The 12,785-nt window shown below is 42.5% G+C and overlaps 2 protein-coding genes across 2 annotated transcripts in view; one reads left to right on the forward strand and one right to left on the reverse strand.

Moving 5' to 3' along the window:
• Nucleotides 1-319: 319 nt before the first annotated feature.
• Nucleotides 320-1,058, forward strand: SAYSD1 (SAYSVFN motif domain containing 1). Its single transcript, XM_061470908.1, has 2 exons — nucleotides 320-502; nucleotides 599-1,058. The coding sequence occupies exons 1-2, from the start codon at nucleotides 335-337 to the stop codon at nucleotides 890-892; spliced, it is 462 nt and encodes a 153-aa protein (XP_061326892.1). The 5' UTR covers nucleotides 320-334; the 3' UTR covers nucleotides 893-1,058.
• A 4,783-nt stretch (nucleotides 1,059-5,841) lies between these two features.
• The window catches only part of GLP1R (glucagon like peptide 1 receptor), an 86,461-nt gene continuing 79,517 nt past the window's right edge, over nucleotides 5,842-12,785 (reverse strand). The window contains exons 11-13 of the mRNA XM_061470926.1: nucleotides 11,664-11,802; nucleotides 10,718-10,759; nucleotides 5,842-6,057 (exon numbers count right to left, since the gene is read on the reverse strand). Coding sequence (XP_061326910.1) covers nucleotides 5,890-6,057; nucleotides 10,718-10,759; nucleotides 11,664-11,802 — 349 coding nt within the window. The 3' untranslated portion in view covers nucleotides 5,842-5,889. The remainder of the gene's footprint in view (nucleotides 6,058-10,717; nucleotides 10,760-11,663; nucleotides 11,803-12,785) is intronic.

A 12,785-nucleotide genomic window follows, 5' to 3' on the forward strand; every position in this document is an offset into this window, starting at 1 on the left:
TTGGTGTCAACATTAGTCATTAAGGTTTAAATATGAAAAACAAAAAGACAAACCACAAAAGGGGAAGGCCTTTGGTGATGTAGAGTTTTTTTTCCAGAGCTAACCGGCTGGCTCCAGTACCAATTCACAAAAGGAAAGGCAGAGCATTGCCTATTGCCTGTGGGTCCCCATACGGGAGTTTCGGCCCCGCGAGCGCCCACGGTTCCGGGTCAGACGTTCCCCCCCCGGTCTCCATCCGACTCAGACCCCACTTTGGGTCCGCCCCGGAGCGGCGTTGCTCGGCCCCACCCCCGAGCGGAGCTACCGCACGGCTCCTGCGCAGGCGTGGGCGGCCATGTCTGCCACCGTGGAGCGGCGCCTGGCTGAGTTTCGGGCCGCCCGCGGCAGCGCCACCGCCACCGCCTCATCGCGCCCAGCGGAGCCGCCGGGAACGGCCACGGATCCGGAGGCCGCCGAGGGACAGCGGGAAGCCACCGCGGCGGGCCCGGGCGGCGGCCGTCAGGTGAGCGCTGACATGGGTGGAGAAGGGGAGGAGAGGGGCGGGGCTGCGTGGCGTCGTGTCGGTGCCTGACGCCGCCTTTCGCTGCCGCCTCTACAGGCCCCTCCCGGCGAGGCGGTGGCTCCGGTGTCGGGGAGGTTGCTGCTGGTGCTGAAGGTGCTGCTGTGGGCGGTGCTGCTGGCGTTGTTCGTGGAGCTGGAGCTGGGGCTGCCCTACTTCGTCCTCTCCCTGCTCTACTGGATGTACGTCGGCACCCGCGGCCCCGACGAGCGGCGGCAGGGAGAGCTGAGCGCATACTCCGTCTTTAACCCCGGCTGCGTCCCCATCCGCGGGACGCTGACCGTGGAGCAGCTGGAGCGGGAGCTGTATTACCGGCCAGCCGCCGGGAGGTAGTAATTGGCTCGGCTGCCGGGGACCCGCACTACCTCCACTCCCCGTACCACGGACCTCAGGAAGTGGGGGGAAGCACGTTATTTCTGTGAAAAACGCCGCTTGTGCCTTTCTCCTGGCGGGGTTTCCCCAGGCCCGGGCCGGTCCCGAATAAAGCCGTAGCAAAATGTGCGCTTCGGTCTCGTTCCCAGGGGAAGCTGAGACTGGGCAGCCGGCCGCAAAACCCCTCGTCTCCGGGGTTGTGCTGGTGGTGCAGCGATAGGCACGGTCTTTTCACAGCAGTGAGTCATCTGGTGAATTTCAGCTACTGGTGATCTTTGCCACTGGTACGGGAAGGCTGGTATTTGAGGGCACCTTCAGAGGAATAGACAACTGCTTTTCTTCCCAGCACTAGCAAGAATGCTCTTTCTGAAGAACAGACATGAAACACTATCTGTATACCTGAAATTGAATGATGCTTCTGTTTGCACTCATGTCTTTCATCTAAAACAAACATCTGATTTTAATGCAAGTTCCCTGTTTGCTTTATGTTAACAACTTTTATCATAGAATCATAGAATAGTTAGGGTTGGAAAGGACCTTAAGATCATCTAGCTCCAACTCCCTGCCATGGGCAGGGACACCTCACACTAAACCGTGTCATCCAAGGCTTTGTCCAGCCTGGCCTTTAACACCATCAGGGATGGAGCATTCACAGCTTCCTCAGACAACCCATTCCAGTGCCTTACATTTATAATGTAAGAAAAAAAGACATTATTATTCCTGGCATGTAATAAAATATAGGAGTTTAACCATCATTTTTGAAGAAACTTGGGATAAGTGTGCAGCAAATGTGGAAATGCAAGAGGCCCTCAGATGGAAGGGGATTTGCTCTGTCATTGGATACAGTCCTTTTAAGAGAGCACAGCTGATGGTGCTTCTTAGTACCATCCCACAATGTGTAAAGTGTTCTTGTATGATCCACTGGTATTTTTTTAATACATATTTTATTAAATCATTAAGTCATAGTGAAGAGCAGCTAGTAGAACTTGTGCCTCTGAGGACTGAGCTGAGTCACAAATTGGTCTTTCAAATCCTGTTTCCTTATGACTTTTCTTATGTCACAGTTACACACAGTTGACTTACCACTGGGGAAACTAAGGAAAAGTTGTTTTGAATTTAATATGACTGGAAAGAGAATAATAGATTAAAGCACAGGTAATACGTTTAACACTGCCAAGCATCTCTCAGTAGCTTTTCACAGCACTCTCTTAGCTTCTGCATTGGTCTGATGTATAAATTCCAAATGTTGCTACTTAAAGCTGAGCACAGAATTTTGGGATTTGCACATACTTTGCCATCCTTTGGTTAAAAAAAAACTTCAGAAGTTCTCACTATTCCTACCAATTCCTTCTGACTCTTTACAAATAAAATGCTGCATTTTGGTTTTGATTAACACAGCCCCTGCAGATTCAAAAGCCTCTTTGGACATACAGTTGCAAATACAGAGCTTTGTTTCCTTAGAAGAACCAAGACTATGAGTCTTTCCATTCTTAAAAAGTATTCTAATTGCAGAGTAAGTAGTAGTCAGGTGATACTTAAATACATGACTGACAGAATTTTTTGAGTTGAAACTTTATTCACAAGGATAAAAATAAACATTAGCGTAGTGTTTAAGGGGAGTTGATACTCTGACATCTTATACAGTTTGATTCTGTGAGTGCTCTTCAAAACCAGGAAATACATGCAAATAAATATTAAATACAAGGTGATATTCATGAAATTATAAAATTATAGCAGCAATGCTGGAAGTTTTAATTTGCTGTAAACTCTAGTTATGTCCACATGAATTTGTAGACCCTTCTATTTAATGCTTCATGAAACAAGTTACAACAATAAATGAGCATGAAGCTGAAAGGCGCAAGAAATGAAAATTCACACAGTTCATCTGCTCCAGTGCTTTGTGTTAGGTTTGCTTATTTCATGATACTCAAATCACATTATAAATCCTGAAATGGAGACAGCTTGTAAAATAACAAAGGCTTGCAAGAGGTTTTTTTGAAGTAGGTAGATAAAGTATGATGGAGAAATTGGTATTTAGGCCTTGCTGGAAGTACCCAAGTTCTCAAAATTAATTTTGCTTTGGTGGCAATTACTCTCACTGAGTCGTTCCCTCCCTTGGAGGGGATTTAAAAAGGTTTGAAGGCATGGGAGTTTAATCAGAGAGGTAGGGGGTGGGAAACTACTACTACCCTCTGCTTGGCTAAGGTCTCACTTCATCATCTTATATTTCTCTTGTATTCTAACAAGGCGGAATTTTGACTGGTGCTCGAGCTCTTCTTGTGGGCCCAAAGCCCTCTATTCTTAAGTGTCTGGGAGGGAGAAGAGCTTAGTAACACAAAAGCACATCAAACTGTTGAAACAATCTTGTGACAGCAGCTAAGTACAGGTTTGGTACCATGTGCGTAAATATTCTCTATTCCTATGTCAGTCCTCTTTCATTTGTTATGTGTACTTTTTCCAGCATAGTAGTGAGTTAAAACACTTCCGTAGCTTCCTGTCATAGCAAACTATCATCTTGCTAACTGTTGTACAAGTAGCAGAAACTTTTTTCCAGGTTTGCACACAACTAAGCAGGACCCTGGAAAACTAGCACCTACTCTTAAATATTCATGAGTGAAATTATTCCCTCCCGTGTGCATTATCATACAACTGTAAAGTTCATCTGTCATCATGCTGCCTTTTCACCTACCAGTGATTAACTTTACCAGGCTTCTATTCAAAGCACTCAAGGGCAGATGTTAAATAGAAACATCAAGCATAATCTTTATATACAGGAAGCTAATTAAGTTGTAGTACAGCAGTTAACATACACATGTGGTGCTCAGTTATTGTGTTGTATTGATGGTCACACAACACAGAAGCTGGTTACTCAGTTTACAGAAGAACCTGAGGTGCTTCATTCCAAGGTCAGCTCTGCAGCCAGAATTGGGAATGGAAGGCCTGGAAGTGGCTCAGGTTGAAGCCAGCGTGCTAAAAGTCCATAAGACAGCCTGGTGGATTTCTATAAGCATGTCTGATACACACACACACACACACACACACACACACCCTGGAGCTCAATTACAAGCATCATAGAAGAAGGTAACACATCCTTGCTAATTCAATTCTAACCTGATGATTGCAAAACTAATCCACCCTGTTGGCAATCTGGATTCTAATACAATGATTAAATAATCCTATGCAAAGCAATCTACCTTCAGGCAGGAAAGATACTGAATTACACCCCAGAATATCCAGTTCACTTTTTTGGCAACAAGGGCTGTGAACACAAGTGCAAAGAGAGACTTGGAAATATGTAGGGTTTTTGGTTAGTTGGTTTTTTTTTTGGTTGTTTTTTTTTTTCTTTTGGTTTGTTTTTTGGTTTTTTTTTTTTGGTTTTTTTTTTTTTTTTTTAACTCTGCTTAATAGTCTTAACTGCTGTACCATGGAAGTTACTTACTACAAGAAATGTATGGATGGTGATGTGCTCAGAGCTAGTCCTTGGCACCTTGCCTCTCTGCTGTAAAAGGAGCCCGAATAACAGCTGAGTAAAGATCTATAAAACTTGCTGTTAAGTGATGCAAAGGAGCACATCCTGCTTGTAAAGGTACCGCTGGTTTTCCCCAGCAACTCTTGTTAATATCATGGGGGGGGGGGGGCTAGGTTAGATACATTCACTGCCAGAGCCCTAGCAGTTTTAAGCAAACAGACAAAAGCCCGTTGAGTTTAGGATGGGGGAGGGGGGGGGGGGGGGCGGCATTTTCTGAATCCCGCTGATGGCAGGCAGGCTGGAGAGGAGGAAGAGAAGCAGGAGGGCAGCCCAGCCCAGCATGGGCAGGCGGGCAACGGGAGCTGTCCGTCGTGCTGAACCCGCATCCGTCACACCAGTCCAGGTCCAGCGCAGCCTCCAGCAGGTATCACCCGTCTGGAGAAAAACAACAAGGCTGGAGGAGAAAGAAAAGCAAGCCTACACAGTGGAATACCGCATCTTTTCCAAGTAGTTGAATTCTGCTAAGAGCAGCTGTGACCACAAGCTGACTTCTGTGTGCTTGCACCCACAAAAAACAGCGTGTAGCTTAGAAAATGTCCTCTCGAACCACAAGTCACTCTCCTATCCCTGCTCACACCTGTGTGCCAGGTCTTTTACAGAGAGCCCATGTAAAAACAAGAGCTGTGCATTCAGGGGCTATTTCCACCCATGTGAATAGAGACAATGGACACTTATTAATAGCAGAAGAGGTCCCTAGCACATAGTTGGTTTGGTTTATTTATTTTCCAGTGATGCTTAAAAAGATAATTCAGAAATGTATGCCATGCTACCTGCTGTACTGATAGACCTTCACAATGCTGTTCTTCACCTACCGAGAAAACGGGTAAGCATCATCTTCAACTTTAGCTTTGGGAAACTTACTACAAAACTGATTCTTCCCCTAACACACAAGTTGTGTCTCACTGAGTATTGTGGTAGGGCTTTTTTGTTTGTGTTTTTTTTTTTTGTTTGGTTGGTTTGGTTTTGGGGGGGTGTGTGTTTGTTTGTTTGTTTTTCTGTCCAAAAAATGGTGCTACACCTTATCCTAACCCATAAAAGTCTAAATGTACTTTTTGGCAATAATCATACTCTATTCTTGTAATTTAACCAATCACTCAGCTTGCCCACTCAACAGTAATAAGCCATTGACCCCATGCTTTGAGACTGGATCAATGCTATGCTTAAGAGTTTTGGACACCTGGAGGCCTTATGTGCAAACAGAAAGATCTCTTTTAACTTACTTTAGACATGATCAATTTTTCCTCTGATGTGTTGATTACATTAGCAGATTGCTTTCCCTAAAAACCTTTGTCCAACAGCCTGCAGGCAATAAGCAGCATATACTTAAGTTTCTTGCTGGAGATGGCATACGTAAGCCACTTGCTTGGATAATGGTTTTCAGTTATATTACACAGTCCATTGTTCTCAGTCTCATTCACCTGCAGAAATCTTAGCTGAACGTGGCATGACATGTGGCAGCGTAGACAGTACTGCCTACCGTGCCTCCACTACTGATGCTGTTGGCTGGACACTTAAGAGGTTTCATACTGCTGTCTCTCTGGACATACAGATGTTCCAATCTCCAGCGCTCCCAGCTTTTCCGAAACTCCATCTGAACCTAACAGAAACAAGGAAAGTAAAGGAATGAATACAGGACTTCAGATCTTTAAATGACTCAAAAAAAAAAAAAAAAGCAGTGAGATGAAAATAAAGATACCATACTACTGAAAAAAGCTGGCAGTGCTTCAAACCTGCAATATTATTGCTTCAAATTATCCAATTATCTCATTAGTCCATTATAGGGTATTCCATGTTTAAAATAATGACAGCATTCACTTTTACTTGTAGAAATAAAGCTCTTTTATGCACCAGGAAATCTTACCTTCATTATTTTATTCTAAATTGTATTCAGCTGCAATACTGAATGTACTCTATGCCCTACCAGTACTAACAATTAAGTTGACTGCTTATCAGCCAGGAAATGACTGAAAAGACCAGATTCCTGCTCAGTACTGTCACTACAGGTATTCTTAAGGGTCCTGTTTTAACTTTTGGTTTGATTTAAACAGTATTAAGTCTTAGATTATTTTTGTTCTTTGAATATATACAGAGGCTTGTATTCTATAAAAAATTAAAGATTTATTCAGAATTGAAAAAACAACAATCAAGCACATTAAAGACTGTACTTTTCCCCTCATTTTTAAATAGCACTTACAATATCTTGTTCTAGATATCAGCTTTTTTAAAAGCTACAGAATATGCTCATCCAGTCACAAGTTCTAGGTTAAACTGTGTAACCTCTGTACTCATTTGGAAGTTTATCCAGGGTCTTGCACCTGCTAAACAAGAACAGAATTTAGGTCTTCCTGTTCCGTGGGCAAAGTTCTTGCTATTTGACTGAAGTAAGAATCTCCATTAGCTTTTAACATATTAAGGCAGAGGACATAAAATGGAACCTTTTTTTTTTACTCCAGGGAAAGGCAGGAGTACAACTACAGTAATCAATTCATTATAGTATGTACTTTAGTCTGGAAGTAAGTTCACTACAAGAGGGCCTGTAAAGTGAGCCTTCTCTGCAGAGTTCCTTTTTATTTCCTTGTAGGGTCTGTTAGTGACCATCAAGAGACTAAATGGGTTGATGGCTGTTTCAGCACAGGCTTGTCATCATATCCAGGTTCCTGAAACCTTTATTCTCAGAGGGGAAACCTCCTAGAGAACCGGCTGCAGTATGTCTGTCTACTCTGTTTGTTCATTGTGAAATAGTGAACCTGGAAGGCCACCCTAAAAAAGGAGCAGAACCCTACACACTCTGTTGGCTTCCCTTGGTGGTTATTTCTAGCAGTAGAAGCTCTGGACTACAGCCCTTGTCCTGAATAATGTCTTGGTGGGAAACAGCTCCACCTCTGCATTTTTGACAATGGAATCTGTTTCTCCGGTATCACAACCAAATGGGACAGAAGGAAAGATGCCGAGATAGATCCTTGTATTTTACCATAACTCAGGGCTTTCGTGTCAAAAGCTGCACAAAGACACCAGAAAAAGAGAGTGTGTCTGGGATAGCTTGGCACAGAAGAACGACGGACAACAGTGCAACAAAAACGTAAACAGTGAAATGCAGGGACCGTACTATCTGCAGGAGAAGAACTGACTGTATTACCACTCCAATACTTGATACCTTTTTAGGCCATGGAAAGTAGTTGGTTTAGTAGTCAGCACTGTGAAAAAAACAGTGTAGACATTTACAGGCAGATCCTGAAAGCAAGCATAAACATACTTGCTGACTAAGTCAATAAGCAATAGAAATAGGTATCTTAGAATCAGTCAAAGGGAGGAAATGAGTCTTCAGTCTGGCTGGAATGACAGGCTGTATCCTAGAACTACGATATAAATAGCCTGCAATGCTGAGATGAAGTGAATGGGAAGACCTGAGCAAAAGACTATAGGAATGAATCTGTCTTAGGAATTGATCTGAATGACAGAATATTAGTTTTCTCTCTAGAGGATAGGAAAAAGGTAAAGAGCAGCTCTGCAGTCTGTGTTGAATTGAGTTTTGTCTTAGACTGTGAATGTCCGAGGGAATAAGTTAAGAATTATTTTCTGAAGAGGCAATTCTTGAACACAGAAGTAGATCTACAGATCTTTCAGCAAAATAATTAGCCTAGTGACTTCCAGGAGTGGGTTAGAGGCCCCAGAAATAAGCTCTGCAGGGAAAAGGGAACCATGAACAAGGCTCTCACAAGAAAGGGGAAGGAAAATTTTTATATAGTGTATTTTGAAAGAGAAAGGGAAGAGGTATGAGAACTCAGAAAAGATGGTCAAGGAGCTCAAAGACACAGAAGACTTCTCACAGAGAGCAGCTGATTGAGCTTAATGCAGCTAGTGGGCAAGGGTGTTGGGAGTATGGCAATGAATCCATACTCCAATTACAAAAAAAAACAAAACCCAACCAAAACCAAACAAAACTTCAGCAGAAAAACTCATCATAGTGAAAGGAAAGTAGGTCTGAAATGGGATAGAATGGAGGTGGTGGAGGAGTTCAATGGATGGTCAGTATAGAGAATGAAAAGAAATTAAAAGAAAAAGAGAAGATTGGGCAGTAATTAAAAAAAAAAAATCAGAAGTCCTGGAGTCAGCACAGATTCTTTAAAGTAGAAGAATGAAGTGTATTTCCATTGCAATAGGAAGACTACAGAGAATGAAACCTGAACCAGGTTAAGCTAATTCAGGTGGAAAGAGGCAGTGGTTTAGAATATATCTTACAGAAAGCAATTCTAATTGCAGAAAACCTGGTCATATTAAGGCCATCTTATTTTGCAGATAACATTGGTGATCAGACTGACAAATCTGATGAGATGCTGCTATTGGCAGTATCAGTGAAAATCCTAGAATCTTTCCAGTGAAATATGACTGAAATATGAACATACTTTAATGTTTTTGCATAAGCAGATACTAGAAAAGTATATTAATATAAATTCTAACTTTATTTCTACCCTTGATCTAGCACCAGAACTTGTAAAAATCTTTCATTCTGTATGGTTAAGGAAAAAAAAAAGTCAGTAAGTCACAGACAAAAATAAAAACAGACCATATTGCAAACAAGGGTAGTCTTCAGGTACATATAGTCTGTCAGAAGAAAAACAGTTTCTCATTTAGCTTAGAAAAATTTCTCATATAGTTTAGGAAAGAAATAGAAGAGCCTTGACATAATCAAACTCTTTACATGGATTTATTTTATGGATGCTGATGACTGGGCTTGACAAAATCCTCCTCCTTTCTTTTAGCAAGGGTTGGAAAAAGCAAAAATAATTAATCCTAGACTGTCAGCCTTTTGTGAAGCTGAGCTAACACTAACACTGTGGTTAGATTTTATGAATTACTACAAAGATAAAAGAACTATAGCAACAAAAGATTTGGAGGACCTCTTAGAAATGTAGGTAGGCTACTTCACAGTAAGTTCCCTCAAATGAGACAAGCCTATTTGTTTCAGGGTTTGTAATAAAGTTTGGGCTATGATGTAATTTTGCCCTTGTATCACATGGAGGAAATGACTGATTGGGCATTACTCATGAGAGGCCTGGCTGCAGTTGCATAGGGAATGTATGAGCAAAGGCCAGAGTGATCAAAAGAAATACATGATGCACCAGCAGACGGTGCTGCGTTTCAGGATTAAAGTACACCTGTAAAGCTGTACAAGGAATTTGAAACAAATATTCTCCTAATCACGCTTGGGCAGAGCCTGCTGCTATGCACCTCTGACTTTCATAAGCAGTACGATTAACACATCAATTTAAACAAAATCTTACCCACAAACTACAGAAGTGAGCAGTCTCCTGAAGGGCTTAATTTAGGATGCCCACTGCTTTTCTGTTGACTTCAGCCTGGCCATAATGACACGAGTAGAACATTATTCCATTGATTCTAATTCCTTGGTGAGGCTCATCTCTCAACAGGTGACTGAATTACCGTGCCATGTTCAGTAGACTTAGTAGAGTAGATTTAGCATGAGTGTAAAACACATTGATGTGCAGTAAACTTACTAATGTACTGTCAAATTAGTAGTGTTTGCTTGCCTTGCAAACCTGGCTGCTGAATGAAGAATAATAATCATCACTTGCAAGGGAACATGAGAGATTCCTGCAGTAGTAAATCAGAAAAACACTCTTTCCCTCAACAGGGCTGGGATTCAGCAGAAGCCATAGAAGATGATACTCGCAATCAATTAACTCAAAGCCCTAGCTGAATTTCTTCTGGACGTGCGGGTGAGCTCCCCACTCCATGAAGTTCGGTTTGAATGAGAGAGCAGTGATGTCTTCAAGTAGCTGGGCCACAAGAAAGATCAGACAGAACCAAATTGTACAGGCATTAGCCAAGATGACTCCCCCACCTCATCAGTCTTGTCTGAGCTGAGTTCTCAGAATAAAACTGGCTCTACTTCCACATTCCCCAAAACAAGTAAGTAAGAAGGACTATGACACAGATTAAGAAAAGCAGCTATAATTCTTAATAAAATAAAAGCTTCAGCAGTGCAAACTACACAGTTGTGAGCAAGACAATTTGCAAGATTTCATGTCTACAAATAGTGGCCCTAAATTATACTGCCTGAATTCTTTCCATAAACATTTGTCTGAGGAGTTATCCTGTGTAGCTGTACAGAGGTGGGTTTGCAAAACAAATGAAAGTCCTGAACAAGGCTAATTTAGGCAGTTCAAGATCATTTTCAGTTTTCTTTCCCTACAGTGGATGCTGATAAGGCAAACTGAACACCTAGTGTGTCTTACCTCATTATTGATGAAACAGTAGAGAATTGCAACCATCAGCCCCTGAAATCAACAAAAAACAGAACAGCAGTGAGCAGAGCAATTCCATCACTTTGCCAAACAAACTTGCAGAGGGCTAGAAGCTCCACAATGGCATGCCTCATAAAAGACTGAAGGATGGAGACAATCTCTGGTCCCTGCCAGCTCTGATGGCAGATGAGAGATTTGACAGAACTATGTCTCAAAGTGCACAATACTGGGAGGAAGATGTTAATGTTTCTTCAACCAGTTATTTTTTTCTAAAGATACCTTTCCCCTTCTTTTTCCTTACCTGGTTTCAAGTTATAAACACTTTGTAAGTGAATAATTCATGGTGATCTTAAATACAGTTTTGTGCTTAATAAAAGGGAATGAGTGGGTGAGCAGAGAAACTAGAACAATGATTGCTTTAGACAAGGAGACTCTTGAAATGGCCTTACCTAAGGCAATAGCTACAAAAAAAAAAAAAACAAAAAAAACCACAGTAAACCTACATCCTCCTCGTATGCAGTTACAGCTGTAGATAGTTACCTCTTACAGCACAGATTTTCCAGGGAGTATCAAAAACACTAGAGAAAGCACAAAATCTGCTTTCAGCAATGCCATTATACAATTACAGGAAATCACAGACAATTTCATTATTGCCTTGAGGTGTCCCATAGGAAGTAGATATTAATACGTGGATAGGAATACCAATTTGTTGTGGTCAATTTAAGAACATTGAGACACAAGAGTACATGACACTAACATGTAAGTTGGCTATTAAAAATTAGTCCTCATATTTTCCCTCCCGCTGTCATAATCCTGTAATATCCAGCACTAAATTGAGAAATATAAAGAACAGGGAACATGCAATGAATGAGAGAGAAAGCAGGTCCCCAAAGAGCAGTTAAAAAATATCTTTTGCATATGGGCACGATGCTGCTACCTGGAAAGAAGCAAAGGAGAGTTCAGTGAAAAGCTTCACAAAGCGCAGCATCCCTCTGGCATGCTCATCAGTAATAAAAGCAAAGATGACTTCATGGGTCCCCAGCAGCGGGATCAGAGTCAATGTAGACTTGGCCAGCCTAAAATCACAAAGAAAGAAAAAAAATGATGCCACTGAGTAGATCAGTGTTGATCCCAATCACTGGGAGTCACAGTTTCTGCATTCTACTTCTGACACACTGTCAACACTGGTAAGTCACTGCACCACTTTGTGTTGCAGGGTCCTCCTCAAAAGGTGGCAGGAAAAAAAAGAAAAAAAAAAGAATCCCTCAAAATAACCTTAGTGGGTTATTATATAACCCTTAGTTAGGGTTGCAAAGGACCTTAGGATCATCTAGTTCCAACCCCCCCTGCCATGGGCAGGGACACCTCAAACTAAACCATGTCACCCAAGGCTTTGTCCAACCTGGGCTTGAACACTACCAGGGATGGAGCAATCATAACTTTCTTGGGCAGCCCATTCCAGTGCCTCAACACCCTCACAGTAAAGAACTTTCTCCTTATATCCAATCTAAACTTCCCTTGTTTAAGTTTGAACCCGTTACCCCTTGTATTATCACTACAGTCCCTAATGAAGAGTCCCTCCCCAGTATCCTTCTAGGCCCCCTTCAGATACTGGAAGGCTGCTATGAGGTCTCCACGCAGCCTTCTCTTCTCCAGGCTGAACAGCCCCAACTTTCTCAGCCTGTCTTCATACGGGAGGTGCTCCAGTCCCCTGATCATCCTCGTGGCCCTCCTCTGGGCTTGCTCCAACAGTTCCATGTCCTTTTTATGTTGAGGACACCAGAACTGCACACAATACTCCAGGTGAGGTCTCACGAGAGCAGAGCAGAGGGGCAGGATCACCCCCTCCAACCTGCTGGTCACGCTCCTTTTGATGCAGCCCAGGACACGGTTGGCTTTCTGGGCTGCGAGCACACACTGAAGCCTGCTCATGTTCATTTTCTCATCAACCAATACCCCCAAGTCCTTCTCCATAGGGCTGCTCTGAATCTCTTCTCTGCCCAACCTGTAGCTGTGCCTGGAAAATCTTTCAAATGCAGGAGGCAACATGCTTTCTTGT

This window comes from Pezoporus flaviventris, unplaced genomic scaffold (assembly GCF_033815535.1).
Source record: "Pezoporus flaviventris isolate CSIRO_AGI_PZ_B2104156 unplaced genomic scaffold, CSIRO_AGI_Pfla_v1 ptg000066l, whole genome shotgun sequence".
NCBI lineage: Eukaryota > Metazoa > Chordata > Aves > Psittaciformes > Psittacidae > Pezoporus > Pezoporus flaviventris.

Bases quoted from the DNA above. Each gene is read 5' to 3' on its own strand.
- SAYSD1 (XM_061470908.1), top strand. From the start codon at position 335: ATGTCTGCCACCGTGGAGCGGCGCCTGGCTGAGTTTCGGGCCGCCCGC. The intron at 503-598 runs GTGAGCGCTGAC...CCGCCTCTACAG, and splicing joins GCCCGGGCGGCGGCCGTCAG to GCCCCTCCCGGCGAGGCGGT.